The sequence below is a fragment of the Mastacembelus armatus genome, chromosome 4 (genome assembly GCF_900324485.2).
Source record: "Mastacembelus armatus chromosome 4, fMasArm1.2, whole genome shotgun sequence".
Classification (NCBI taxonomy): Eukaryota; Metazoa; Chordata; class Actinopteri; order Synbranchiformes; family Mastacembelidae; genus Mastacembelus; species Mastacembelus armatus.
This window is the reverse complement of record NC_046636.1, coordinates 13,110,694-13,138,179: the sequence shown is the minus strand read 5'-3', so window position 1 is coordinate 13,138,179 and position 27,486 is coordinate 13,110,694. Positions and strand designations below refer to the sequence as shown.

The window sequence follows — 27,486 nt, the reverse complement described above, 5'->3', positions numbered from 1 at the left end:
TTGCTTTTCCATTCAAACCACCAGGTTTGCTCTCCTGCATCAAAGTTAGAGGTCGGCAGTTCCTTGTCCTTGCAGTCAGGGCACTCCCTGTACATGCACTCCTTTGTTGGAGTTGTGCATGCCACAGACTCCATTAGGTCATTGAGTTTGGCACTTTTTGTTACTTTGTGATAAAACAGTCTGTCTGCCATAAACTGGAGGTTTGCGTGTATTTTGCAAAGGCATGTGTCTCTGTCCTTGATTGTTGGTTTAACAATCCAGAAAGGTCGCTTTTTGCAAAATTTGCTGTAAGAAACTGCAATCTCAGGATGCTCCATTCTAAATTTCTGATAAAGTATTCTCATGGACTCAACAAGGAAATGTTTTTGCATTTTTTTCTTGCTCTTTGTAATTGTCTCCTTCTTTCCTGTTGTTATCCTACTGTTGTCATCACGCTCCAGAAATGATGTTATCTTTTCCTCCACTTCTTTGCTGATTTTGTTACATTGCATTTTTCGGGTGTACTGGAGTTTGATGGCCCTTGTCACATTTGTTTTCATCAGCTTAGGTGAGAACCCAAACTCCTTTTTGGCAAAGCAGAGCAAGCGGTATTTCTTCAGAAGCTTACCAGCTACAACTTTGGAGATCACTTGACGATCTCTAGCAGTGTGCATATTTTGGTATTTCTTTTTTATCTGTGAAATAATTGTGTTCTGAAACAGGAGAGTTCTTTTTAAATCCTTTGTTCTTTGCTTCATCTGTTGTTTGGTTTTGAGCTCTGGGGAATTGGCCGTTTCCATTTTCTTCTTAAGTTGGTCACATCTTTTCTTGTATTTTTCTACCTTCCGTAAAGCATCTTCAAGCTTCACAGTAGTTGCATAAAGATCTCTGTAGACCTTTGCCCTTGTCTTTGCCACCTTTTTCCTCCCTCTTCTCTGTGCACAGATTTTAGGTGCAGGCAGTTGAGGTGTTTCGGGTGGATCAGTGGAGCTGGAGTTACCTGGTGAGGCATATTCTGGATCAATACCAATGTCTTCTGGTGACTGTGGTGGTGTTGTTCCAGCCATAAAACTCTCAACTACAGCCAGTCTTTTCAACCTTCTGCGTCTGTTTTGTTGAGAAGTTCGCCATTGTCTTCTAACTTTTCTTTTCTCTCTGTGTTTCAATTCTGCCACAGATTTGACAACACCTTTTTCTTTTTTTTTCAAGTATCTTTCTCTGTCTTTTCTGAGAAACTCTTGGTATTTAAGTGGATCTGATTTAATCCTTTCTCTGTATGCTTTTGATCTCGCTGCTGTGGTCTTGCGTGCCATCTAAAGAACAGACGGTGCCACCTTTAAGTATCTATTCTATTCTTGTAGTTTAAGTGTATACACAATTGTTGAAGTGTTGAAGTTGTGTTTTGTATAACTATTTAAGTGAAAACACAGCATTTTAAGTTATATAAGCCAAATGAAAACATTTATAACCGTGACACTGTCATTTCCATTACAGCATGTCTTTTCCATCACAATAAACAAAGAGATGGAAATGACTGTTGTGGAAATGACAATGTCTAAGATTTTTTAAAAAAATCTCATGCTATATTAGCATGCTAATCTCTGTTTTAGAGTTAGCATTAAATATACTCAAAGTACACAATAATAAATGCTATTTTTCTCATTATTTGTACATTCAAAGGAAATATGAGCTGTTTGGAAATGACGACCAATAAACCTACACTGGTTTTGCAAACATTTACCTTGATTTTTTTCTTGTTTCCCTTCTTTCCATGGAGCTAACTATGCTGTCCTGGCATGTGCTCTACTGTCACATGACAATTGCTGTGGTTGCAAGTACATAGTGTTTAAAAAAAACAAAACTAAAGTTGCATTTTGTGGTGTGTGGTGGAAATGACAGTGACCCAAGGGACAGGTGTTCTTTTTATGAAAAATACATAAAATACTAATCTATCTCACAAACACATGATACATTTCATTAAAATAAGGAATTTATGTGTCATTTGTCCATAAAGTTACTGTTAGATCAAAATTGAACTCAATATTATGAGGATTGAATGTACAAAATCTGGTCCAGGGACAAAGGAAATATAGCAAAAAACAGTTATACAAAACCATATTTTTTAGAATAAAAATAATAATTGATCTATCATTTATTTTTTGTATGTTCATCTTAGTGTCAAAAATAAAAAATGAAAAATGTGTTTTTGTTTTTCTTATTTCTGCCAGGGACCCAAATTCTTCAGTAGTTGGAGAATGACCCTTATATGTTCGAGGGGCAGACACAATCTCTATGCGGTTTGAGGGAGGTGACGGCTCTAAGGAAACTGCAGAGAGGCGTTTTAGACTGAGTCTCTGCAGCCCGGTCCCCACCCTGGATTGTCAGGCTTTAGGTCGGCTAATAAACTCGGCCAAATTTCTAGAGATGAGAGCTGCACCATTCAAAGTGGGATGGATGCCGTCTCTCGCTACCAGACCGGGTTTTCCCCAGAAAGTGGCCCAATTGTCTATGAAGCCCACATCGTTTGCTGGACACCACCTAGACAGCCAGTGACGGAACGACGACATGCGGCTAAACATGTCATCGCTGGTCAGATTGGGGGGGGGGTCCAGAGAAAACTACGGAGTCCGACATTAATTTAGCAAAGTTACACACCGACTCAACATTAATTGTAGTGACCTCCGATTGGCGTAATCGGGTGTCATTGCTGCCGACGTGAATAACAATTTTCCCATATTTACGATTAGCCTTAGCCAGCAGCTTCAGATTTGATTCGATGTCGCCCGCTCTGGCCCCAGGAATACATTTGACTATGGTCGCTGGCGTCTGTATTTTCACGTTCCTGACTATGGAATCGCCAATTATCAGAGCCGGTTTCTCAGCAGGTGTGTCGCTGAGCGGGGAAAATCTATTAGAAACGTGAACAGGCAGGTGATGAGCCGTGGGCTTCTGCTTAGGAGTACGTTTCCGTCGGACCGTCGCCCAGGCTAATTCTCCTGGCTGCTCCGGAGCTGCCCTTGGACCGCTAACAGACCCTGAGTTCGGTGGCTCCACACCAGCTAACGGGGCTAGGCTAGCTGGCTTTTGTTTGAAGGTGCGGAGCCGCACTTCCAAATCAGTGATCCTCGCCTCCAAGGCTAACAGAACCTTACACTTATTACAGGTATCATTATCACTAAAGGAGGAAGAGGAATAACTAAACATGTGGCACACCGAGCAAGAAAGAGAGAGAGAGAGGGAGAGGCCATGTTAGCTAAGCTAACTAGCTAGTTACGCTAACCGGTAGGCTAACGAGCGCTAAGTCAGGAAATAGCAATAATTACCAGTCAAAATAGAAAGGTACTTGACTTGTACCGGAATGTAGCAGTTGATGAATTGTTTAGAGTTTAGCTAGTTGGTTTTTAGGTGTGTTAAACTATAGCTAGTCTGTTGCTAGTCTGTAGACGAACTATACAACACACACAACACGACACGCCTGCAAGACAAAAGTGATTCGCTTACCCGGAGAGCAACAGTGCACATGTGTTTAGGGTTAATTTATCATAGCACTTCTGTCTTTCTATTCCTACCCATTCCCTACCGTCAGATGCCATGCCACGACTTGAGGCACATGTCATACAGTGGTGTGAAAAAGTGTTGGACCCCTTCCTGAGTTCTTATTTTTTTGCATGTTTGTCACACTTTAATGTTCAGGTCAGGACTTTGACTAGGCCACTCCAAAGTCTTCATCTTCAGAGGTGGACTTGCTGGTGTGTTTTGGATCATTGTCCTGCTGCAGAACCCAAGTTCACTACAGCTTGAGGTCACGAACAGATGGCCGGACATTCTCCCTCAGGATTTTTTTTGGTAGACAGCAGAATTCATGGTTCCATTTATCACAGAAAGTCTTCCAGGTCCTGAAGCAGCAAAACAGCCCCAGACCATCACACTACAACTACCATATTTTACTGTTGGTATGATGCTCTTTTTCTGAAATGCGGTTTTAGTTTTATGCCAGACGTAATGAGACACACACCTTCCAAAAAGTCCAACTTTTGTCTCGTCAGTCCACAGAGTATTTTCCCAAAAGTCTTGGGGATCATCAAGATGTTTTCTGGCAAAACTGAGACGAACCTTTATATTCTTTTTCGTCTTGGAACTCTGCTATGCAGCTATGCTGCTATCCAGTCTCTTTCTTATGGTGGAGTCATGAACACTGACCTTAACTGAGGCAAGTGAGGCCTGCAGTTCTTTGGATGTTGTTGTGCGGTCTTTTGTGACCTCTTGGGGTAGTTTTGGTCAGCCGGCCACTCCTGGGAGGGTTCTCCACTGTTCCATGTTTTCGCCATTTGTAGATAATGGCCCTCACTGTGGTTCGCTGTAGTCCCAGAGCTTTAGAAATGGCTTTATAACCTTTTCCAGACTGATAGAGCTCAATTACTTTCTTTCTCATTTGTTTTTGAGTGTCTTTGAATCTCGGCATGATGTCTAGCTTTTGAGGATCTTTGGGTCTACTTCACTTTGTCAGGCAGGTCCTATTTAAGTGATTACTTGATTGCGAACAGGTGTGGCAGTAATCAGGCCTGGGTGTGGCTAGAGGAATTGAATTCAGGTGTGATAAACCACAGTTATGTTTTAAAAGGGGGGGCAAACACTTTTTCACACAGTGCCATGTAGTTTTGGATTTTTTTCCCCTTAATAATAAAAACCTTCATTTAAAAACTGCATGATGTGTTTACTTGTGTTATCTTTGACTAATATTTAAATTTGTTTGATGATCTGAAACATTAAAGTGTGACAAACATGCAAAAAAATAAGAAATCAGGTAGGGGGCCAACACTTTTTCACACCACTGTATAAGATTTGACAGTTAGGTCACATCATTCCATCACACATACACTTTATGTGTATGTATAAAAACATAGGCATGTAAGTCACATGTAAGTAGCAGCTTACAAGTGAAACTACATCAAATAACAACTAATCTCAGGTCAGGTTGTGATTTATGCAACCTATCCAGGGATCGCATTTCCTTTATATTATTTACTGACACATTGTGCAGCTGATAACCATACATCTAAAAATAAGTCATACCGGCAGGGGCTAATTTAAGTTTAAATGAGTACTGAGAAAAATTATTTAATCCATTTGTTTCCTTTCTGAAGGGTTAAGTCATCATTCTGCTGGCAAGGAAAAGTTAATTTGATATCCATTGGGAAGGACTGATGATGTAGTTCTAGTGGTGATTCATGGGAAAGTAATACGGTGCAGGGGGTCAGACGTACAGTATGATGAGAAGTGAGACCTCCCCTGCAAGCAGAGCTGAGTTAACTTATGTGAACACCGGAGATAGAAGACATAAGTCATCATAACCTGTTGGGGAAAATGTTGTTTGAAAGTTTCTGTGTTTTCTAGAACTTCAAACTGCCTGAAGCAAGGTTTTTAGTGTAATTATTTGCTCATCATGTCAACATAAATCATGAGGAGCAGCCCATCCCCCTTTAAATTCCACTGTCACTATGATCACAGTCAGAAAGCCCTCAGTTACAGTCAATCCACTCAGTCTACACATGAACAAAACTGAATCCGCTGTCAATCAAATCATTATAATTTTACACAAATTCTAAGCTTTAGTCTCCTAAACAGCAGTAAACAGAGGATTAGACTCATCAACACAGTTACAAATAGAGAAATACAAGAGTGCTAGTCAACACTTTTGTGTCCAGGAGACATACCCTATCATGTGATTATAAACTTTACACCTCTATAAAGAGAATAATTCTTCTATGAAGTTGAGGAATGCAGAGTGGACAGAGAAGTGAGACTATCCCAGGATGTAATGGCAACCATTGGACTGGAACAGAATGGTGAAACACCAACTGTCCCCTACAGTACAATTTTTCACCTAGTGCAAATGTGTCGCAAAGATCAGGCAAAACTTGTGTTATAAGCCTGAGATTTATTTTATTTTATTATTATTGTATCTGCATAGTGAAACCCAAAACATTCCATTTTCCTTCCAATTAATCTGAGGCTACCAAAATGTCGTTTAGGGCTTAAACGTTTTGTGGTGGACATTTTTAGTATGATTGAGTATAACTTTTTAGCTAAAAATTAAACAGTATTTGAAAACATACAGTACAGCATCACTTGTACCTGAGTGTTGGATATCAGAGCAAGTGGGCCGTATTTTCTCAGTGGCTGTGCAGGGTGGACTCTGTGTGGGTTGGGCAAACTGAGACTGAGTCTCCCTGCTGGGGTCTGCGGCCTGGACATATGGAGGACTGGAATAGTTCTGCTTGCGCAGCTCAGGAAGGGTTTCTTCAACAGCAGAAGACAGCAGAGACCACTGTCTCATATAAAGAGCATCAGTTTCCAGGCCTGATCTGCCAACACTATGGCTTCTATCTGCTATTAAAGGCCACATCCTGTTGCCAAAGTACACTACTATACATATGCAGAGTGTGACATTTGTGGTGTGGGGGGCATTTTTTTACCAACCTCAGTGAACACACTCTCAACTGCATTGCATGTTGCACATACATCAGCAGAACATTGCCAAGCAATCCATCATCCTTCTACCTCTTCACAAACTAATCAAAACTAGTAGCTACCTGGAAGAGAGGCAAAACCTTCAAAAAGTACTTGTGCTTGGTGGTTAGCACAGTTGGCTCGTAGCAAGAAGTTTCCTGGTTCAAAACCTGACCAAGGCCTTTCTGTGCAGAGTTTGCATGTTCTCCCTGTGCTTACGTGGGTTTTCTCCAGGTACTCCGGTTTCCAAAAACATTTATGGCAGGTTAATTAATAACACTACATTTCCCATTGAAGTGAGTATAAACATGTGGTTGTTCATCTATTTGTGGCCCTGTGATGGACTGGTGACCTGTTCAGGGTGAGGATAACAGCAACTTGTTGAAAAAAGCATTGTTTGTTGATTTGATCCTGATGTTGTGAGTGGGCTAAGAAGCATATTCCATCACACCAGACATTCAGACATTAAAATGATCCAGTGTGTTTTGTGTAAGTTTAATGTCAGGTTTTTAAAAGTATTTTTGGGGTCCTTTGCAGTGGCAGCAGGTTCTCCCTCTGAAGCAGATACAGCTCATGAATAAATGTTTGACTGAAGAGGTTTGCCCCTAGGTAACTCCTCAGTCCCCATCTGCGCTACTGTCTCCTACCTCACTGCCATACCCCTGCCATATCTCCACCAGCACCAACAGCTTTTGAAACACCACAGATTACTTTTGTTAAAAGTATTTTAAGCATATTAATGGGCACAAGTGCCCCAGAAGTCAGAGTGAAATTTGTCTAAAATCATAAATAGTTGCTATCCAATGAAATAGAATAGTGTTTACATTTCTTGATATACTGCTTTAATATTAATGTAGACCTATCAAAATTATGGGAGTGTCTAATAAGTTCATTGTTTTGATATTAATATCACAGGTGTACTGGGTTCCTTCAACACTGTTTACTATTTCGCATATAAATATGTAGCCTGTGTTTAATGTCTCAGTAACAGATCATGTTATGGAGGAGGGAATATGACACTGCTGGTTGTACAAACGCGCGCACAGGCACGCACGCATACACACGCAAATACATCTGGAAGTGACGCTCCAGTCGACCCACACCTGTCCTGCAGCAGGACGCACTGCACTCCACGGCACGTCACGGCTCCTCTGACAGCAGTCAGCTCAGTCCCGCAAGACTGGTTCTGCGGCCAGTGCTGTCACTCTCTGACAGTGTCTCCAGCAATGATGAGCAACCAAATCAGACCTGCGCCGCTATGCCATCGGATATAACCGAAGAACAAGCCCAGAGTTCCGGAGAGAGTGCGAGGATCATTGCAGAAAAACGCCAGCAGTTTTCTTTTTACATTCACGCCCATGATCGGGAGGGCGAGCATACTCGGCAAAGGTAATGCTGCTGATGACAAATCTAACATATTTCAACACTTTTGAGTTCAGTCTCAAACTTTGTGAAGTCGTTAAAACCTACCTACTTGAAGGGGTTCAACATTTCCCATTTTTTGCTATTACGTATGCCAAAATATGCACTGACATCACACTGGGGGCAACTGTAAAAGTTCCATTCTCCTTTCTACTTTGCATGTGTCGACAAAACTTAATATTTTCATTTTCTAAGACTTCCCAAAACAAACAAGAGTAGGCCTATAATTTCAAAATCTTTGTAGTTGTTGGATAGTCTATAACAATACAAATCAATACAGATTACACAATGAATAGTGAAATATTAAGACATTTTGCTGATGTTGAGTTGCAGCAATTCATGACTCATGGCTTTATCTCCATCACTGATCAGTCACATTTAAGCAAATAAAAACAGATATTGTAGGCTGCATAGTTCTCTTTTAGAAGGTCATATTCTAGGGCCTAATTTGAGCTCCCAGAAAAAATATGGCATCATACCCTGTACACAAAACTACAGTATCTATTCAAAATTACTGTTATTGTTATAAAGACAGAAGGAGAGAGAAAGAAAGAGAGATTGCCAGAATATATATGTCAGAATACCCCCGCAGTCTATATCTACATAAAATGAGCTATAACTATTGAATTAATAATTGATTTTAGGTTTTAATATGGCAATCATTACTGTAAGAAAATATCTTATTAGAAATTCTGTATTGTGTGAAAAAACATAATAAACATAAGCACATCTCCAGACAGCTGGTTTCATTATTTTTCCATCCGATTCCAATGATGATGATAATGATTCCTAGTAGAGGGACAAAATTTTTTTAACAGTGTTTTGTTGGACTGAGCCTTCAGGTCAGTAGTAACTTGGTTCCTTGTCCAAGTGTCTATTTTAAGTACATCACTGTAATGTGTTAAGGCAACATTTAAATGCTTTCTGTAATCTTCACAGAACCACAATCCATTTGCCAAGAATATTACTATCAGATGCTTTGGTTTGATAAGTTTTTATTTGGGCAAGAACACATGGTTACCAAAATGACAAGTGGACTTTTTTAGTAGCCTACATGTAGGCATGTAGGTTACTTGAATATTAATTAATTATGAGAAGGCTCATAGGGAATGAGCACCTAGTGATGGTCTACAACAGGAGCTCTTATTTAGTTTATATGTTTTGGTTTTATTGACAGGTCATACATATGTCATGGTTTATCAGCTCATCATTCAAGCCCCTTTCCAGGTGCAGTTGGCAGCTGCTTTCAATAAACAAGCTGTGATACACTGTGTATTATCTGTCCAGCACCACGGAGCTGGTGCACATAGTAGCTACTCTAAAATTTCAACGGTTGGGTAGCCAGATGAATTGTTTGATAGCAAATTATCCATAAACATGTAAGCCAGTAAAACTGTGGGGCTTTGAATGAATCTGCTTGTACTATAGTTTTGAGGTTTTAATGTACATTTAAAATAAATATATTATTTCAGTGACTCAAGCAGAACTATGAACACAAAGTGTTAGGCATCAATAAATGCAAGTGTAAAATGGCTAGGCTGAGAGGAATACAGACTGAATTTTATTTTTATAAACCATTAACTCAGCCAGTCACAACACTGGTTTCACTGGTTTGAGGCAGCTGAACCATCACAGTGAAGCATAGGAAAAATATTTCAACACGTGTTGGCTTCTATAAAAAAAAATATTGATATGAAAATAGAAAAGAGTCTTATATGAACAAACATAATGATTAATCTACAGCCATGACAGATGATTGCATGTTTCTAATTAACATTAATTTAATTTATTTTGTTTTTAGCATTGAAGCATTACCATTACCATTTCTGTTTGTCTACAGGCCAAACTCTACCCTTATTAAGACAATAACCACATTGCCAGGGGAGTGACTTTGCACTAGAATCAGACATGGTACTAAGACATCCATCTTCAGCACAAAGTCTACAACATACTTCCACCAATTATGCTGCTTCGCTTCAATAAACCCCCTGCTATTTTTGCCAAATATTAGCTACAGTGACACTAGCTACTATTGACATGTTTACTGAACGAGCCTGTCACGCTGTAATTCAACCTGACATGGTGTAGTCAGCTAGAAAATACTCACTTTGCACTGATACAAAACAATGAAGGTGTATTTGCAGGGGAGACAGTTAAATTGCTTTGCAGTGCAACCTTAATGGGCACTGCAAAATCACTTCCAAATCATGAGGTAGAGGCAGGGGTTATAGAAAACATGGGGTGTATTTCAGAAAACTCTGAGTTGATGAACCCTAAGATGGGAAACTCTGAGCTTTCTGTTCCAGAAGAGCTAATCAAAGTTAGTTTAGTCAACTTAGATATATTTTTGATAGTAGTTTAGGGGGTGAGAGTTTCAAGATGTCTTTGGGCAGTTCTAGATTCCACTCATTTAGTTTAAATTTTGCCTGAATTATGCATTTAAAATGTAGGTGCTGAAAAAACATATCCCTAGTAATGCCATACTAGATACTAATTCATGACATGCAATAAAACTAGGGAACTTTCTGTGTGGAGTGTGCATGGTCTTCCTGTGTTTGTGGGGGTTCTCTCCACATACTCCGGCTTTCCTTTCACAGTCCAAGAAACAAGTATGTTAGGTTGATTGGGGATTCTAAATTGTCCATAGGGGTGAGTGTGAGTGTGTGTGGTCTATATGTGGCTCTGTGATGGACTGGTGACCTGTCGAGGGTGTACCGCTGCCTTTCAACCAAAGAGAGCTGGGATAGGCTTCAGCAGACCTGTGACCCTAAATAGGAATAATATAGATAATGGATGGATGAAAGGAATAAAACTGTTATCTTTTATTATATGAACCAGTTCTTTTATCTCCTTATCATATATAACCCTAAACCAGAAATTTTGGATGCCAATATGTATTAATACTTTCAGAATGAGGGTGCTCATGAATTGGGGCTGGTGGCACCCTGGGTGGTGTTTGAGTGGGTAGGGTGGTTGGTGGTGCTAGTCAGGAAGCTGAACCAACTCACTACATACACCTTAGAGTTTAGGGGAGAGAATACACTGTTGGAAGGAGGATGGCTGGGGTTGCTGTATGGTGACATTGGCCATTTCCCTCTCTGTGTGTTTGGTCACCACCCATTTTAATTGCTTGTTAGACACACCAGTTAGCTTAGCTTGCTAGTAACATGGCTTCTCCCTCTCTCTCTTTTCGCCTCAGTGTGTCACATGTTTAGTTATTCGTCTGCCTACATTAGTGAAAATGATACCTGTAATTAGTGCAGGGTTCTGCTAGCTTTGGAGGCGAGGATAACTGATTTGGAAGCGTGGCTCTGCACCTTTGAACAAAAGCCAGCTAGCCTTGCCCCGTTGGCAGGTGTAGAGCCACCGAGCTCAGGCTCAGGGTCTGTTAGTGGTCCAAGGGCAGCTCTGGAGCAGCCCGGAGAATTATCCTGGGTGACGGTCCAATGGAAACGTACTCCTAAGCAGAAGCTCACGGCTCATCACCTGCCTGTTCACGTTTCTAATAGATTTTTCCCGCTCAGAAACCCACTCTGATAATTGGCGATTCCATAGTCAGAAACGTGAAGCTAGAGACACCAGCGACCATAGTCAAATGTATTCCTGGGGCCAGAGTGGGCGACATCGAGTCAAATTGAAGCTGCTGACTAAGACTAATCGTAAATATGAAAAAATTGTTATTCACGTGGGCAGCAATGACACCCGATTACGCCAATCGGAGGTCACTAAAATTAATGTTGAGTCGGTGTGTAACTTCGCCAAATTAATGTCGGACTCCGTATTTTTCTCTGGACCCCTCCCCAATCTGACCAGCAATAACATGTTTAGCCGCATGTCGTCATTCCGTCACTGGCTGTCTAGGTGGTGTCCTGCAAACGATGTGGGCTTCATAGACAATTGGGCCACTTTCTGGGGAAAACCCGGTCTGGTAGCGAGAGACGGCATCCATCCCACTTTGAATGGTGCAGTTCTCATCTCTAGAAATTTGGCCGAGTTTATTAGCCGACCTAAAGCCTGACAATCCAGGGTGGGGACCGGGATGCAGAGACTCAGTATAAAACGCCTCTCTTTCCTTAGAGCCGTCACCTCCCTCAAACCGCATAGAGATTGTGTCTGCCCCTCGAACACATAAATCAAATAAATCAGATGTTAACAGAAGAGGAGTTATTCATAAAAACCTAATAAAAATTAAGACCACTCCTCTTATCGAACAGAAAAACAGAACAGCCAGATGCGGATTATCAAATATTAGGTCTCTTTCATCTAAATCTCTGTTAGTAAATGATTTGATAACTGATCACCAAATTGACTTACTATGTCTTACTGAAACCTGGCTACAGCAGGATGAATATGTCAGTCTAAATGAATCAACCCCCCTCAGTCATAAAAATTGTCACGTTCCTCGAAGCACAGGTCAAGGTGGAGGAGTAGCTGCAATCTTCCACTCAAACTTATTATTAAACTCTCATCCTCGGAACAGTTATAACTCATTTGAGAGCCTCACTTTTAGTCTCTCACATCCAAACCGGAAAATACAAAAAACCACTTCTTCTTGTCATTGTGTACCGTCCACCTGTCCTTACTCAGAGTTTTTAACTGAATTTCCAGACTTCCTATCTGATTTAGTGCTTAGTTCAGATAAAGTCTTTATAGTGGGAGATTTTAACATTCATGTAGATGTTGAAAATAATAGTCTCAGCACTACATTTAATTCTATATTAGATTCAGTTGGTTTCACTCAACATGTTAACAAGCCCACCCACTGTTTCAATCACACCCTTGATCTTGTTCTGACCTATGGCATCAAATTTGAAAATTTAATAGTATTTCCCCATAATCCTATTTTGTCAGATCATTCTTTAATAACTTTTGAATTTCAAGATGATGGATCATGCAGCATTTGGAAGAAAATTCCACTACAGCAGATCTTTATGTGACAATGCTGTTAATACATTTAAGAAAATTATCCCATCTTTATTTACATCTATGCCATATGCCAAGTACCAACACAGTGGAGGGCCGCTGCCTCAATCCCACTCCCTACTAAATTGATCATATTGTTGACAGTGCTGTAGCCTCACTGCGTGAAATGCTTGATAATGTGGCCTCTCTGAAAAAAAGTTAGTGAATCAGAGGAGATTAGCCCCATGGTATAATTTACATATTCGTACCTTAAAGCAGGCATCACGAAGGCTGGAAAGGAAGTGGCATTCCACAAATTTAGAGGAAATTTTTCTAGCCTAGAAAAACAGTTTATTAAGGCTGACAAAAAGTCACAGCTCTGTTGAGCCCAGTGTTCCCTTAGCTCTCAGGAGTGATGACTTTATGAGTTTCTTTACAAGTAAAATCACAACTATTAGAGATAAAATTCCGCAGATGCTTTCTATACCTAGCTATACACTTACACAGGAATGAACTATTTGAAGATTTTCAATCAGGATTTAGAGCACTTCATAGTACAGAAACAGCACTGTTAAAAGTCACCAACAATCTTCTCTTAGGCTCAGATAATGGACTTGTTTCTATACTTGTCCTCCTAGACCTTAGTGCTGCATTCGACACTATTGACCACAACATCTTATTACAGAGACTGGAGCATATGACTGATATCAGAGGAACAGCGTTAAAACGGTTCCAATCCTATTTATCGGACAGATTCCAGTTCGTTCATGTCCATGATGAACCTTCCACATGCACAAAAGTTAGTTATGGAGTTCCACAAGGCTCTGTGCTAGGACCGATTCTGTTCACCCTGTACATGCTTCCTTTAGGCTATGTCATTAGGAAGCACTCTATTAATTACCACTGCTATGCAGATGACACTCAGCTGTATCTATCTTTGAAACCTGTTAACACAAAACAATTAACCAGACTTCAACCGTGTCTAACTGACATGAAGGCCTGAATAACCAGTAACTTTTTACTTTTAAATTCAGAGAAAACAGAAGTTATTGTATTTGAAAGTGAAAGTATGGTGACCCATACTCGGAATTTTTGCTCTGCATTTAACCCACCCAAGTGCACACACACAGCAGTAAACACACACACCGTGAACACACACCCGGAGCTGTGGTCAGCCAGTGCTGCGGTGCCCAGGGAGCAGTTGGGGGTCCAGTACGTTGCTCAAAGGTCTCACCTCAGTCATGGTATTGAAGGTGGACAGGGCGATGACTATTCACTCCGTGCCACCGACAATTCCTGCCAGACCTGAGACTCGAACCTGCAATTTTTAGGTCCCTGACCATTAGGCCATGACTGCCCCATTTGGACCTAAAAACCTCAGAAATAACTTTTCTAAGATTACAGCTACTCTAGATGGCATAGCCCTGGCCTCCAGCACTACTGTAAAAAACCTTGGAGTTATTTTTGACCAGGACATGTCCTTTAACTCACACATAAAACAAATTTCTAGAACTGCATTCTTTCACCTGCGCAACATTTCCAAAATTAGGAACATCCTGTCTCAAAATGATGCAGAAAAACTAGTCCATGCATTTGTTTCCTCAAGGCTAGATTACTGTAACTCATTACTATCTGGATGTCCTAATATCTTAATAAAAAGCCTCCAATTAATCCAGAATGCCGCAGCCAGAGTCCTGACAGGAACTAGCAAGAGAGATCATATTTCTCCTATATTGGCTTCTCTTCATTGGCTCCCTGTAAAATATAGAATAGAATTTAAAATCCTTCTTCTCACATACAAATCCCTTCATAATCAAGCTCCTTCATACCTTAAAGACCTCATAGTACCATATTATCCCAATAGACCACTTCGCTCTCAGAGTGCAGGCCTACTTGTGGTTCCCAGAGTTCTCAAAAGCAGAATGGGAGGCAGAGCCTTTAGCTATCAAGCTCCTCTCCTGTGGAACCAGCTCTCAGTCTGGGTTCAGGAGGCAGACACTCTCTGTACTTTTAAGGCTAGACTTAAAACCTTCCTCTTTGACAAAGCATATACAGTGGGTACGGAAAGTATTCAGACCCCTTTAAATTTTTCACTCTTTGTGTCATTGCAGCCATTTGCCAAAATCAAAAAAGTTCATTTTATTTCTCATTAATGTACACTCAGCACCCCATCTTGACAGAAAAAAACAGAAATGTAGAAATTTTTGCAAATTTATTAAAAAAGAAAAACTGAAATATCACATGGTCATAAGTATTCAGACCCTTTGCAGTGACACTCATATTTAACTCACATGCTGTCCATTTCTTCTGATCCTCCTTGAGATGGTTCTGCTCCTTCATTGGAGTCCAGCTGTGTTTAATTAAACTGATTGGACTTGATTAGGAAAGGCACACACCTGTCTATAGAAGACCTTACAGCTCACAGTGCATGTCAGAGCAAATGAGAATCATGAGGTCGAAGGAACTGCCCAAGGAGCTCAGAGACAGAATTGTGGCAAGGCACAGATCTGGCCAAGGTTACAAAAGAATTTCTGCAGCACTCAAGGTTCCTAAGAGCACAGTGGCCTCCATAATCCTCAAATGGAAAAAGTTTGGGACGACCAGAACTCTTCCTAGACCTGGCCGTCCAGCCAAACTGAGCAATCGTGGGAGAAGAGCCTTGGTGAGAGAGGTAAAGAAGAACCCAAAGATCACTGTGGCTGAGCTCCAGAGATGCAGGAGGGAGATGGGAGAAAGTTCCACAAAGTCAACTATCACTGCAGCCCTCCACCAGTCGGGGCTTTATGGCAGAGTGGCCCGACGGAAGCCTCTCCTCAGTGCAAGACACATGAAAGCCCACATAGAGTTTGCCAAAAAACACATGAAGGACTCCCTGACTATGAGAAATAAGATTCTCTGGTCTGATGAGACCAAGATTGAACTTTTTGGCGTTAATTCTAAGCGGTATGTGTGGAGAAAACCAGGCACTGCTCATCACCTGCCCAATACAATCCCTACAGTGAAACATGGTGGTGGGAGCATCATGTTGTGGGGGTGTTTTTCAGCTGCAGGGACAGGACGACTGGTTGCAATTGAAGGAAAGATGAATGTAGCCAAGTACAGAGATATCCTGGAAGAAAACCTCTTCCAGAGTGCTCAGGACCTCAGACTGGACCAAAGGTTCACCTTTCAACAGGACAATGACACTAAGCACACAGCTAAAATAACAAAGGAGTGGCTTCGGAACAACTCTGTGACCGTTCTTGACTGGCCCAGCCAGAGCCCTGACCTAAACCCAATTGAGCATCTCTGGAGAGACCTGAAAATGGCTGTCCAGCAACGTTCACCATCCAACCTGACAGAACTGGGGAGGATCTGCAAGGAAGAATGGCAGAGGATCCCCAAATCCAGGTGTGAAACACTTGTTGCATCATTCCCAAGAAGACTCATGGCTGTACTAGCTCAAAAGGGTGCTTCTACTCAATACTGAGCACAGGGTCTGAATACTTATGACCATGTGATATTTCAGTTTTTCTTTTTTAATAAATTTGCAAAAATTTCTACATTTCTGTTTTTTTCTGTCAAGATGGGGTGCTGAGTGTACATTAATGAGAAATAAAATGAACTTTTTTGATTTTGGCAAATAGCTGCAATGACACAAAGAGTGAAAAATTTAAAAGGGTCTGAATACTTTCCGTACCCACTGTAGTTAGGGCTGGCTTCAGGCAACCCTGAACCATCCCTTAGTTAGTTATGCTGCTATAGGCCTAGACTACACCGAGGACCATCGGTGCACTGAGCTCCCCTACCCTAACACCCCCCCTCCCACCTCATGTATATTCCACCATTGAATGTTACTAACCTTGTGCTCTCTCTCTCCCCTAGTTTGTGCTCTCTCCCTCCCTCTCTCTCTCTCTCTCTCTCTCTCTGTACCTTCTGCAGGTGTCCCTGGTCCTGGAGCTGTTTATCGCTGATGTGCAGTTACTGGCCCCACCAACTTGCAGTGTCTATTTGTTGTTTATTGTTGCTGTTCTTTTCTCTCTGCTCTATCCACTCACCCCAACCGGTCGAGGCAGATGGTCGCCCAAACTGAGCCCGGTTCTGCTGGAGGTTTTTTTTCTTCCGTTAAAGGGAGTTTTTTCCTCTCCACTGTCGCCAAGTGCTTGCTCATAAGGGAATTGTTGGGTTTTTAGTTTTAGTTTTAGTTTTTGTAAAGTGCCTTGAGATGATTTGTATTGTGATTTGGCGCTATACAAATAAATTGAAAATTGAAAATTGAAATTGCTCTCTCCCTCTCTCTCTGTTCTCTCTCTGTACCTTCTGCAGGTGTCCATGGTCCTGGAGCTGTATATCGCTGATGTGCAGTTACTCGCCCGACCAACCTGCAGTGTCTATTTGTTGTTTATTGTTGCGGTTCTTTTCTCTCTCCTCTATCCACTCAGCCCAACCGGTCGAGGCAGATGGCCGCCCAAACTGAGCCCGGTTCTGCTGGAGGTTTTCTTCCATTAAAGGGAGTTTTTCGTCTCCATTGTCGCCAAGTGCTTGCTCATAAGGGATTTGTTGGGTTTTTAGTTTTTGTAAAGTGCCTTGAGATGATTTGTATTGTGATTTGGCGCCATATAAATAAAATTGAATTGAATTTAATTTAATTCTCCCCCAACTACCGCTTGCTGCGATCACCCAGCAGGAGCGGCTGCTTTGGCACCCCCCACCTGGCTGTCCTGAGGAGAGCGTAAGGACGTTTTTAGAACTTTTTTCCTCCCTGCACACCCTGCTGAAAGTGTGCAGGAGCCAGCAACTCCCCATCCATAAGGCAAGGCGGTGATGCCTCGTGGATGTCTTCTCCGCAGACATCCCTGGTTTCCCCACCGGCTCACCAGGCCACCGAATTTTCAAGCATCAGTGCTGGCTCTCCTGCTTTCCCGGCTGGCTTCCCGTGTTTTTTCGGTGGCATTCCAGGCTTCATCACCAGCTCCTCAGTCACTGATGCCGCCTGACAGGAGCTCAAGGCTCACTCCCTGGCGACCCTCGCTCCACGGGACTTCACCCCAATTCCCGCTGACTGCTCTCCTCCAACCTGATGACGACGACATGGGAGGGGGTCGACTTCATCTCCAACCAGTGTGTCCGAGTCCCCAGCCTGCCTGCCAGATTCACGTCCTCAGCCTGAGCTCTCACTCCTGGAGCCCGGAGCTGCCTTCTCGCCAGAGCCCAGGACTGTTCTCTCACCAAATCCCAGAGCTGCCCTCTGGCCGGAGCCCAGAGCTGCCTTCTCAAAACGAGTCTCCAGTGCCGCAGCAGTCAGAGTCTCCAGCACCATCACCAGACTCCCCTGTCCTGCAGCCTTGACGACAGCATCACCGGTGTCCTAAGAGACAGACTTGAGAACCACAGTATACCGACGACAGTGTCCCTGCTGAGGTTCCACCCAGGACTCCAGAACCTCAGTGCACTGACAACAGCCTCCCTGCTGAGGCTCTAGTCCTACTTCCAGAGCCTCAGTGTGCCGACGGCAACGTCCCCACTGAGGCCTCAGTCCTGCCTCCAGAACCTCAGTGTGCCGACGGCAACGTCCCCACTGAGGCCTCAGTCCTGCCTCCAGAACCTCAGTGTGCCGACGACAGTGCCCCCGCTGAGGTTCTACCCAGGATTCCAGAAACTCAGTGTGCCATCGACAGCATCCCCGCTGAGGCTCCAGCCCTGCTTTCAGAGCCTCAGTGTGCCAACGACAGCATCCCCCCTGAGGTTCCGCTAAAGGATTCCAGAACCTCGGTGCGCCGACGACAGTGTCCCCGCTGAGGTCCCCTTCCAGCTGCCTAAAGCCTTGGCTGGCCACTCACCTGAGCCCACAGCTAGCTCTTCACCTCAGTGTCTGGCAAGGCTCTCAACCGAAGCTTCAGGTAAGCACCTCGTCTCAGTCTCCGGCCTGTCTCTCATCTCAGTCTCTGGCCAGCCATTTCCCTGATTTTCCAGCTAGCCCTTCATCTCAATCTTCGGCCAGCCACTCACCTGTGCTCGCAGCTAGCTCTTTATCTCAGTCTTCAGCCAGCCACTCACCTGAGTTTCAGGCCAGCCCTTTGTCTGAGTTTCCGGCCAGCCCTTCGTCTGAGTTTCTTGTCATACATTGTAATGACAAACTTTTCAAGAATGCCAAGATCTGCATCATTTGTAACAGGTGGGTTCTGACTAAGTTTCTGGAAGACCCAAGACACCTTTGGGCAAACTTCCCAGGTTTGCCATGCAGTCCTTTTGCCTTTACCACAGAAGTCTGTCATCACATCCAATGAATGCATGAAAGAAAAATACGCTGCTGCACTTTTCATGGCCAAAATATTATACTATGTTGTGAACTGGCAACCACCTCATGGATTGATTTAACTAAATTCAAACCACAGTTCCTCTAAGGCTGCATCCTGGAAAAACACTGATACAGATTATCTGTGTCGCAATGCCTTAATTAATACAGACTTATTTAGTAATTGTAAAGTTATTTACAAAGTATATACAATAAGAATATAGTAAAATCAAATAATAACTATAATAAAAATATAAAAAAAATTTAAAAATCCTTGAATATTGCACTCTGGTGTAGTAGAATATGAACAGTTTTTTGGTCAACTAACGATGTGGGGAGTTATGTCTACATTGGAGCAGTGCTGCTGTACAGTGTGAGAGCAGCAGGAGGGAAGAACCTGCAGTAGCACTCTGTCACAGATTTGTGGAGCAGTCTGTTACTGACAGAGCTGCCCAGTGTTATCACAGTCTCATGCATCGAGATGCATTCTCCAGGAGGGATGTTAGCGTGGCGTCTCCCACCACCTGGACTGGGTCTAGGTGACTAGATAAATAAATATTAATTTATAAATAGCCAATATCTTGACAATTACTATTTCTACCAAATTCTTATTGTCAACATGGGATTTGTCATGTCGAAATTCATATATTTAGATGTATAGATGCTTTTCCAACATTTCCAAATGTACACTGAAAAAAGCATTTTACATTTGATGCAACAGTCATCTTGAAACATGGTAAATGGTGTTATACTTGTATAGTGCTTTTCTACACTCAAGTGTATTCAAAGTGCTTTTACACTATTTGTCAATTTAACCATTCACTCACACCCTCATACTAAGGGCAACTCGGGGTTCAGTGTCTTGCCCAAGGACACTTTGACCTGAGGACCAGTGAAGCCAAGGAATTTAGTGCACCAATGGGGAGTCCTCTGCAGTCTAGGCCTAAAGCATCATAAATAAGGGATGGTTCAGGGTCACCTGTGTTCTATTGGGATCATACAGATCGTTCAAAGGAGCTTGGTCATGAAGGGATTTGTATTTGAGGAGAATGATTTTAAATTCTGTTCAGGATTTGATCTCTCCTGCTAGTTCCTATCAAAACTAGAAAAAAAAAGAGCACTAGTTTACATATTCAAGTCATCGACCCACTAGCCTCTCTAATGGAGGTGTTAAATGGCCAGTGACAGCTAATAGTAATGGGAAACTTCATGCTGAACTGAAGACACATCCATTTAAAATACAGTCAAGTCCCAGAAAAGTTAATCTTTTAAAATTAGTCCAAACAGGGACCAAGATGAAGACAACTTAAAATCCCTACAAAACCTAGACAAGTGTGTCAGACCAGAAAAAACACTGAGCCCAGACCTGAGACTCAAATCTTATTAAGCATTACTGCCTTCAACTGTGAATTTACTGATCTGGCAGAAACAGTGAAACAGTGCGATTTGTGTCATTTGTTTATTAATTTGAATTTGAGAAAATGGCACTAGAGTTTTCCATAAAGCATATTTACTTCCTTTTTTTTAATCATGGGTCATGATAAAACATTCCTCTCTACACACAACAAATAGCATTTCCTAAATACAGATTTAACAAAAGTACATGTACCTTGTTATTAAAGAGTGGGAAGGCTGGAACTCCTTCCATAAAGTATTTAAAAAGAACAGTCAATTATACTCCTAATAAAGAGTTCCTTTCCTTGTTACTGTTGTTTTCTTTTTTCAGATGAAAGATACTGGTGGAGGCAGGAGGGGTCAATTACCCAGCATCACCTAAAGAACTGGAAGGTGAGCATGTTCACACAAGTTCAAATGTTATTTAGGACAACAGTCTGTTTTGTCAGCTATCAGAGATGTAGTGGTCAGTGAAGGTTCTCCATTCATAGCCTTTCTCATCCAATGCATTCTATGATCTCAGAATGCAGCAAAAAAAAATGTAGTTGTACACATTGACGGTGTATGGGGGTGGACCGATACAAGGTGAAATCACCCATAGCATTGCGTAACGTGAGAATGATGCCAATTCAGTCACCATTTTTGGCCATTAGGTACATTGCCCTGTTGCTTTTGTGGAACCAGAAGCAACATATTTGGACAATAGGGCAGTAGCTGTTTCCCAATTCAGGGGCTTCATCCTTCAATTCAGAGTGTGTATTTGAAGGCCAATTGCGTGTCACGACAAGGCTGTGCCATTTCAAATGCTTAAAATGCTGCCAACAAATGTGGCCTTCTTTCCCCTGAAAGGCTGCATCTGATGTATCCTTTGCGGTCCAACATATCCCAGCATTGTTTGCGGAAGGTGACAAAAAATGAACATAGTGGATACAAGTGGCAAAGTGGTTAAAGTGAATATACAATTATCTAAAATAAAAATGCTATTACTGTAGTACACTAACGTTAGCTAAAGTTTACACTGATGGCCAAAAGAAAAGTTACACACTGATATACATTGCTTGCTGACGCTGTGGCGAAGCATCTAATTTTCTTCCAAAATAATATAAATCAAGAAAAACAATATATCTGGCTCCATCATTATCAATTAATTATGAGCTAATAATGAGCATATTATTTCTGTTTCGGAGGAAACTGTGTAGGTCTGTGCCTATGTAACTATGGCAAAAGATGCCAGATTTTGTTCAATACATTTTCATTATTAGATTTTTAAATTTACTTACTGAAAAAACTGGAGAGTTCCTTGAAGGTCTATTAGAACAATTATATGCTGAACAAGCCATGTTGTTGATTACTCAATGAAAATCAAACAAAGACAGTTTTACAAATGGTCTTGAGCTTCTTGACTTAACCTAAAGGCTATAGGAACTTATATAGAAATGAACAAGATAAAAAAAAAACAATGGTGACTTAGTAATTGGCGCTGATTTTTCAACGAAAGGTAATGGGAGCCAGGGTTTGATGGAGCAAATGGCTACTTCCTATGTAGATCCAAACCCAGAAGCAGGCTTCCTACATCCCCCCTTGTATAGTTATTGGTTGTGCGACATGTCATCTGACCACATAAAAAGATGTGTGTTCTGAATAAAAAGGCAAAGCGTAAATGCAAATCTATAACAGGACATGAACTCCAGAGTAAACCTTAATCTTAACACCTTTCTTTAAACCTGCCATGATGAACAAACTCTAGGTAATATCTACTATTTCCTGTTAATTTCATCTCTGATTTGCAGGAAAGGTCTCTTGGTTTCAGATACTGTAATGGCATGTGATACTGATGATATTTGAGTTTCTTTCCCTGTGTATGTATCAGGTACAGACCTCTAAATATATCAAGTGCTGTGCATCCTTCCCGCCACAAAAGTGCAGACCAGGTATTCAGCAGCAACTGAGCTCAGTTAAATTGCATCAAGTATGTGGGTCTGTAGTGCTGAATGGTTTCAGCAGGAAGCACATACAGCTATAAGTTCAAAGGAAATAATAAGACAATAATAAGTGTCCATTATTTTAGGCTGTATGGCGGGCACTTTTTTTATTACGACAGATAAGCAAGCAGGGTATGTGTTAAATATACATATTTTTGCATTTTTGCATTACCAAAGATGAATGACCTTGTAGCAATTTTAAATATATATATATATATGTGTATTGAACATGAAGGTGTATTATGTCGGGTTTATGAATTATGAATATCATAAACCATTTTAATAATTTAAGGCTCCAGATCCTGTGATGGCAGATCAACCAGTCAATTAATAAGTAATACAAGTCTACAATCTGAGGGAGAGTTCTCCCGATTCAGTGACGTATTTACTGTGTGAAATAACATTATTGATACCAGTCACAGTTGTCTTTTTAAGATTTATTCAGCTATTTACAATATATACATGCCATTTACATAGGGGGAAATGGAGGGAGAACTGATCTGACAACTAGCTGAATTAAAGAATAAAACATTATGACAATCTAACAGTAGGTTGTTTGCAGTGGTGGAAAAGAAATCTTTAAATTAATTTATGTCATGTGTTTGAGCCAGGTCTAAACACAGTTTCGGAGGAAACTGTGTAGGCCTGTGCTTATGTAACTATGGAGGCCAACTGATTAGTGTGAGACAACCAGCACAGCCACAGTTGTCCTCAGGTTTACTGAAGCTCGGTCCGTTCCAATGTGGGCTGGTCCGACTGCAGTCTGCTGGCAGGTTTCCAGGAGAGATGGAGGCATTCTCCAAAATCCTGGGCTGCAGGACTGGAGTCCCGTTGTCGCCTTTCCTCATCCTCCATCTGGCCGCTGCAGGGTTGTCTCCTGAAGTTGGTTGATGTAAGATGGTCAGCTGGAGAATCATGTGTGAATCAAGAGAGTAACCTATTGTGTTGTAGGTTTTAAGAATGTTTTTCTAAGATGGGAACAATAATTTCTTTTTCCACCCAGCAAAGTTCAAACACTTAGTAACTGACCAGAGTCAATAGTTCATCAACATCATAAAATAAAATCAATTACTTTATAGTTATATGGAATAACTACAAGCATGAATATCAATAAACAATAGCAGATTATCTATATCACACCATAGTCTGACAGGGATGCTCTGTATAGGTCAGGTCACACATGTTACATATTTAACAATCAAAGAAGAAATAAGGACAGGATATGAAGACCAGCTCATAAATTATTGTATAGGTTTCGGGTCTAGCCTGAAAGGGGAGTAGTTTCAAAGTATTTATGGCAGGATGTAAAGAAAAAGGGGGGTTTCTTTGTCAAGACCCAGTGATCTGCTCTTTATCAAATGGAGTCTTGACAGTGCCTATACCGTCCATGTTGTTTACCTTAGTAGGTCACTAAGAGTTTTACAGCTATAAATTGTCAGAGGGTACAAGTCTTGGAATGTGAACCCAGTTTCCTGCCTTAGGTCCGCTACATATCTCCAACTCAATTCACTTGGTCACACGGCAGTGAGCTGGTGAATTGTCAATGGACCAAGGCGTGGCAGGTGTGAAGGCTGATATAATCTCTTGGAGGCAGGAGCTTGTGGTAGTTGGTTGAGAACTGTTACACAACGGATGTCTCAACAAGAAACTGATTGGTCTCTCTTTATTTTTATCATAAGTGGCCATATGGGTAGGCTGAGTAGGCTAAGGAGCATGTTACTAAGATTAGTGAGGTGGCTGTATGGCTTCTACTAAGATTAGTTTGGTTTCTTCCTATTGGCCTGAGGCTAAAATCATAAACAAAGGGGACAAAGAGTAAGTAATGAAAGAAGAGAGGAAAAAATCTAAAATGTAGACTTGATCTAATGTAGCTATATCAAAGTTTGGGTAATTTGGTTTTTCACAAAAGATTATTTTTCCATGTGGCAATCAACTGTCATGTAGTCAGTTAGATGTTAGCATAGACTTGTGAGGTGAATGCGGCATTTATACATCTGTGACTTAACTTGAGAATTTGGTGCTGACTTATTTGTTCGAAAATTCACAGGACTGTAGTCCGGTCAGTGGTGTGAGTGAGTGAGCAAGCTCTGCTGGTAAGGAACCCACTAATCAGTTATCTTTTGTTTCACTGAGTGATCTTTTCTTTGAAGCTCTTTGATTTGAAACTATTTCAGAACTTTCCTCAGTTTTTCTGGACTATATATGTAGGGACATATTTATACTCCCTTTTTTCTTCCTCCCCCACTTGTTAACCACTTGGTGGTTAAGTGGATTAGTTAGATCAGTAATATACACAAGTGAAGTAAAAATTAAACAAAATTTATTTTATTAGTTTTTATTATAACACTGGGACTTTCTCTTATGTAGCCTGTGGTTTAGGCTTAGAATGTAGGTATTTGCTGTACTTATAATCGTACTGGGGTATTTTTGTCCCCGACAAGTCCTGTAGGGGTTTGATGCTGTTTTGTTTCATCATCATTTTTACTTTTGTGGTTTCTGAGTTTCTTTTTGGTCGACTATTCTGGTTGGTTTAGTGGTGGGAAGTTTTTCGACTTTGTCCCCCGTAAAAGTGGTCCCAAAAGGAGCATATGGCTGGACTTGCACTTGTCAACTTGTGTAGTTTATCAAAGAGCGGCAATGACATCACTGTGATATCTGCAGCAGTGTCTAAGTGAGCATCGTGCTGAAGTGTGTTTTCAAGTATCAAAGGCATGAACAGTCTTTGTGTAGGGCTGCGCACGGTCAGGTTGGTCTTTTCTTAAAAGTGGGCATCTTCTTCCATGTTAGTTTAATTTCTGGAGCCAAAATAGACTTGACTGAGTCTGTGGTAGTATTAAATAGGAGGCTCCTGGTGGTTCTGTTGGACTTCCAGGGCAGCAAGTAACCCGGTTTGGGTTAAGAGATCAGTGAACTCCTGCTCTAACACTTGTCAGAGCAGTGTGAAGTGTCTCTGAACACTGTGATGTTGCCGATCATTGAAATCAGTATTATGGTTGGATGTTAACCTGATTAGGTAGACTTTGTCATAGGCTGTCGCCTGAGGAAATCTTTGTAGATAGAACTCGATGTCTCTCAAGTAAGAATGGATGTCCTAGGATCCCTCTGGCAAAGCATTTGATGTGTCATGCAAGTTTATCAACGTCATGCATGGTGAGACACTGATCAGTATGATCAGGGAGAAATGGAGTGTGTGCTGGTGATGATATCACAGAAGGATCATGGACCCTTAAAGAAACATGCCAAGGGGACAGCTGTGCACCTGCTCGTTGGGTTTTCAGGTCCACTAGTTCTGATTTTACCTCAGTAAGCAGGTGTTTTGTTGCAGTCAACTCCTCTTCGCACTGGAGAAGTGTCTGCTTAAGATGATAATTCTCTTCTCTCAACTCATTTCTTTCTGTCTCTGCTGTCTCTAGTTGAGAGGTTAGCTCACCATGGAGTCTTTGTGCACTGTGTGCATTTTCTGATTTCGTCTTTCAGATATCCAATGGAATCTTTGGCTTGCTTTTTCTAAAAAGTAGTTAGCTTGTCTTAACTTAGTAGCCATACTTGTGGCCACTGTCAGCGTGTTCGTTTATTGGAAATTAGCAGAGGAGAAATTCTTTTGGTTCACACACGAGTTTTAATTGAAATTCCAAACTCTTGTACAAGGACCCCTTCCTGGTCAGAAAATCGCAGTCTGCAAGCAGCTAGCTGCAACCAACTTCGCAGGAGAGAGAGGCAAAACAAAGGAAAACATATGTTAGCCAAAAATCACATCTTATTGGTTAACTACAGGTTGGGGATGTCCCGGTTGACTCCCCTTCGTTGGTGCTCGGGCTCAGTCCTGGCCTCTTGGCACTTATCTCCTCCAATCCCTGGGGCCTAGCGCACTGTTGTGAGAATCTAGGAAGTTAAAAGCTTTAGTCTTATCTGTCATTCCTACAGTCTTATCTGTCCCTCCCTTATTTGGAGTTATTCACCACTCAGCAGTGTCAAGGTACAGTCGCTTCTCTGCCTTCAGCTTTCAGTATCTAATTACTCTGAGTCACAACACATTCTTAACCTGCTATTCATATCTACATCTACATAGGTATATTAGTATGCAATATTAGTGTGAGTGAAAGCGGTGTGTTCCTTCTGCAGAAACCTACGCTCTTTTCAATACCTTGTGTGTCTTTTCACACCGTGGAGACAGCGCTTTTAACCCTCTTTCTTTAGTGTGTCAGGTCAGCATAACTCTTTGCAACAATGTGTGCATAAACAATATTTAACAAGCTAAATGGAATGTAACTGCTAATAATATTTTTCCCAACACCACGGAGCCTAACATTTTAGTTAAGTTTTGGTCATCAAAGTTAGATTTAAATATGTTTTTAAATCTGAGGATTGTCACAAAATTTGACTAATTAGAAATTACTAGTCAGTTTGATTCTATGATAGCACCAGCAAAAGAATGAGCAGCTAATGTTGGATTAGCACTGTTGGATCATTGGTATAAACAACATCAGCCATAGCTTTGCAATCCTCTAGCTTTCGCGTAGCATGGCTAGCATTAGGCTTATTGTGGATAGCATTAGCATATCATTGATAGCATTAGCATTAATTATTAGCAGCAATGATTAGCATCAATGATGAACATCAATGAGCTAGGTTGCTACAATGTACAATAATTGGAGCTTGTTCATTAGCCTGAGCTATGTACAAGTTAATACAACAGCTGAGGAATTGTTAATCCTGATTCCAAAAATGTACAATCTTCTTTTCCTTTTGGCTGCTCCCTTCAGGGGTCGCGACAGCAAATCATCCGCCTCCATTCAACCCTATCCTCTGTATAATCCTCACCCACACCAACTCATGCACTCATGTCCTATTTCACTACATCCAAGAACCTCCTCTTTGGTCTTCCTCTGGGCCTCCTTCCTGGAAGCTCTAACCTCAGCATCATTTTACCAATGTATTCACTGTCCCATAAACATGTTCAAACCATCTCAATCTGGCTTCCCTGGCTTTTTCTCCAAAACATCTAACATGAGCTGTCCCTCT

General features: G+C 41.5%; 1 protein-coding gene across 4 annotated transcripts in view; it reads left to right on the top strand.

Moving 5' to 3' along the window:
* The first annotated feature begins 7,207 nt into the window (after positions 1-7,207).
* The window catches only part of artn (artemin), a 44,764-nt gene continuing 24,485 nt past the window's right edge, over positions 7,208-27,486 (top strand). For 3 of the 4 annotated variants that reach the window (XR_004463059.1, XR_003296559.1, XM_026322885.1), the window contains exons 1-2: positions 7,208-7,878; positions 20,814-20,875. Coding sequence is in view for 1 of the 4 variants with exons in the window: in XM_026322885.1 (XP_026178670.1) it covers positions 7,848-7,878; positions 20,814-20,875 (93 nt within the window). In the remaining 3 variants the exon portion in view is untranslated. The remainder of the gene's footprint in view (positions 7,879-20,813; positions 20,876-27,486) is intronic. The other variant, XM_026322886.1, reaches the window with a different exon arrangement.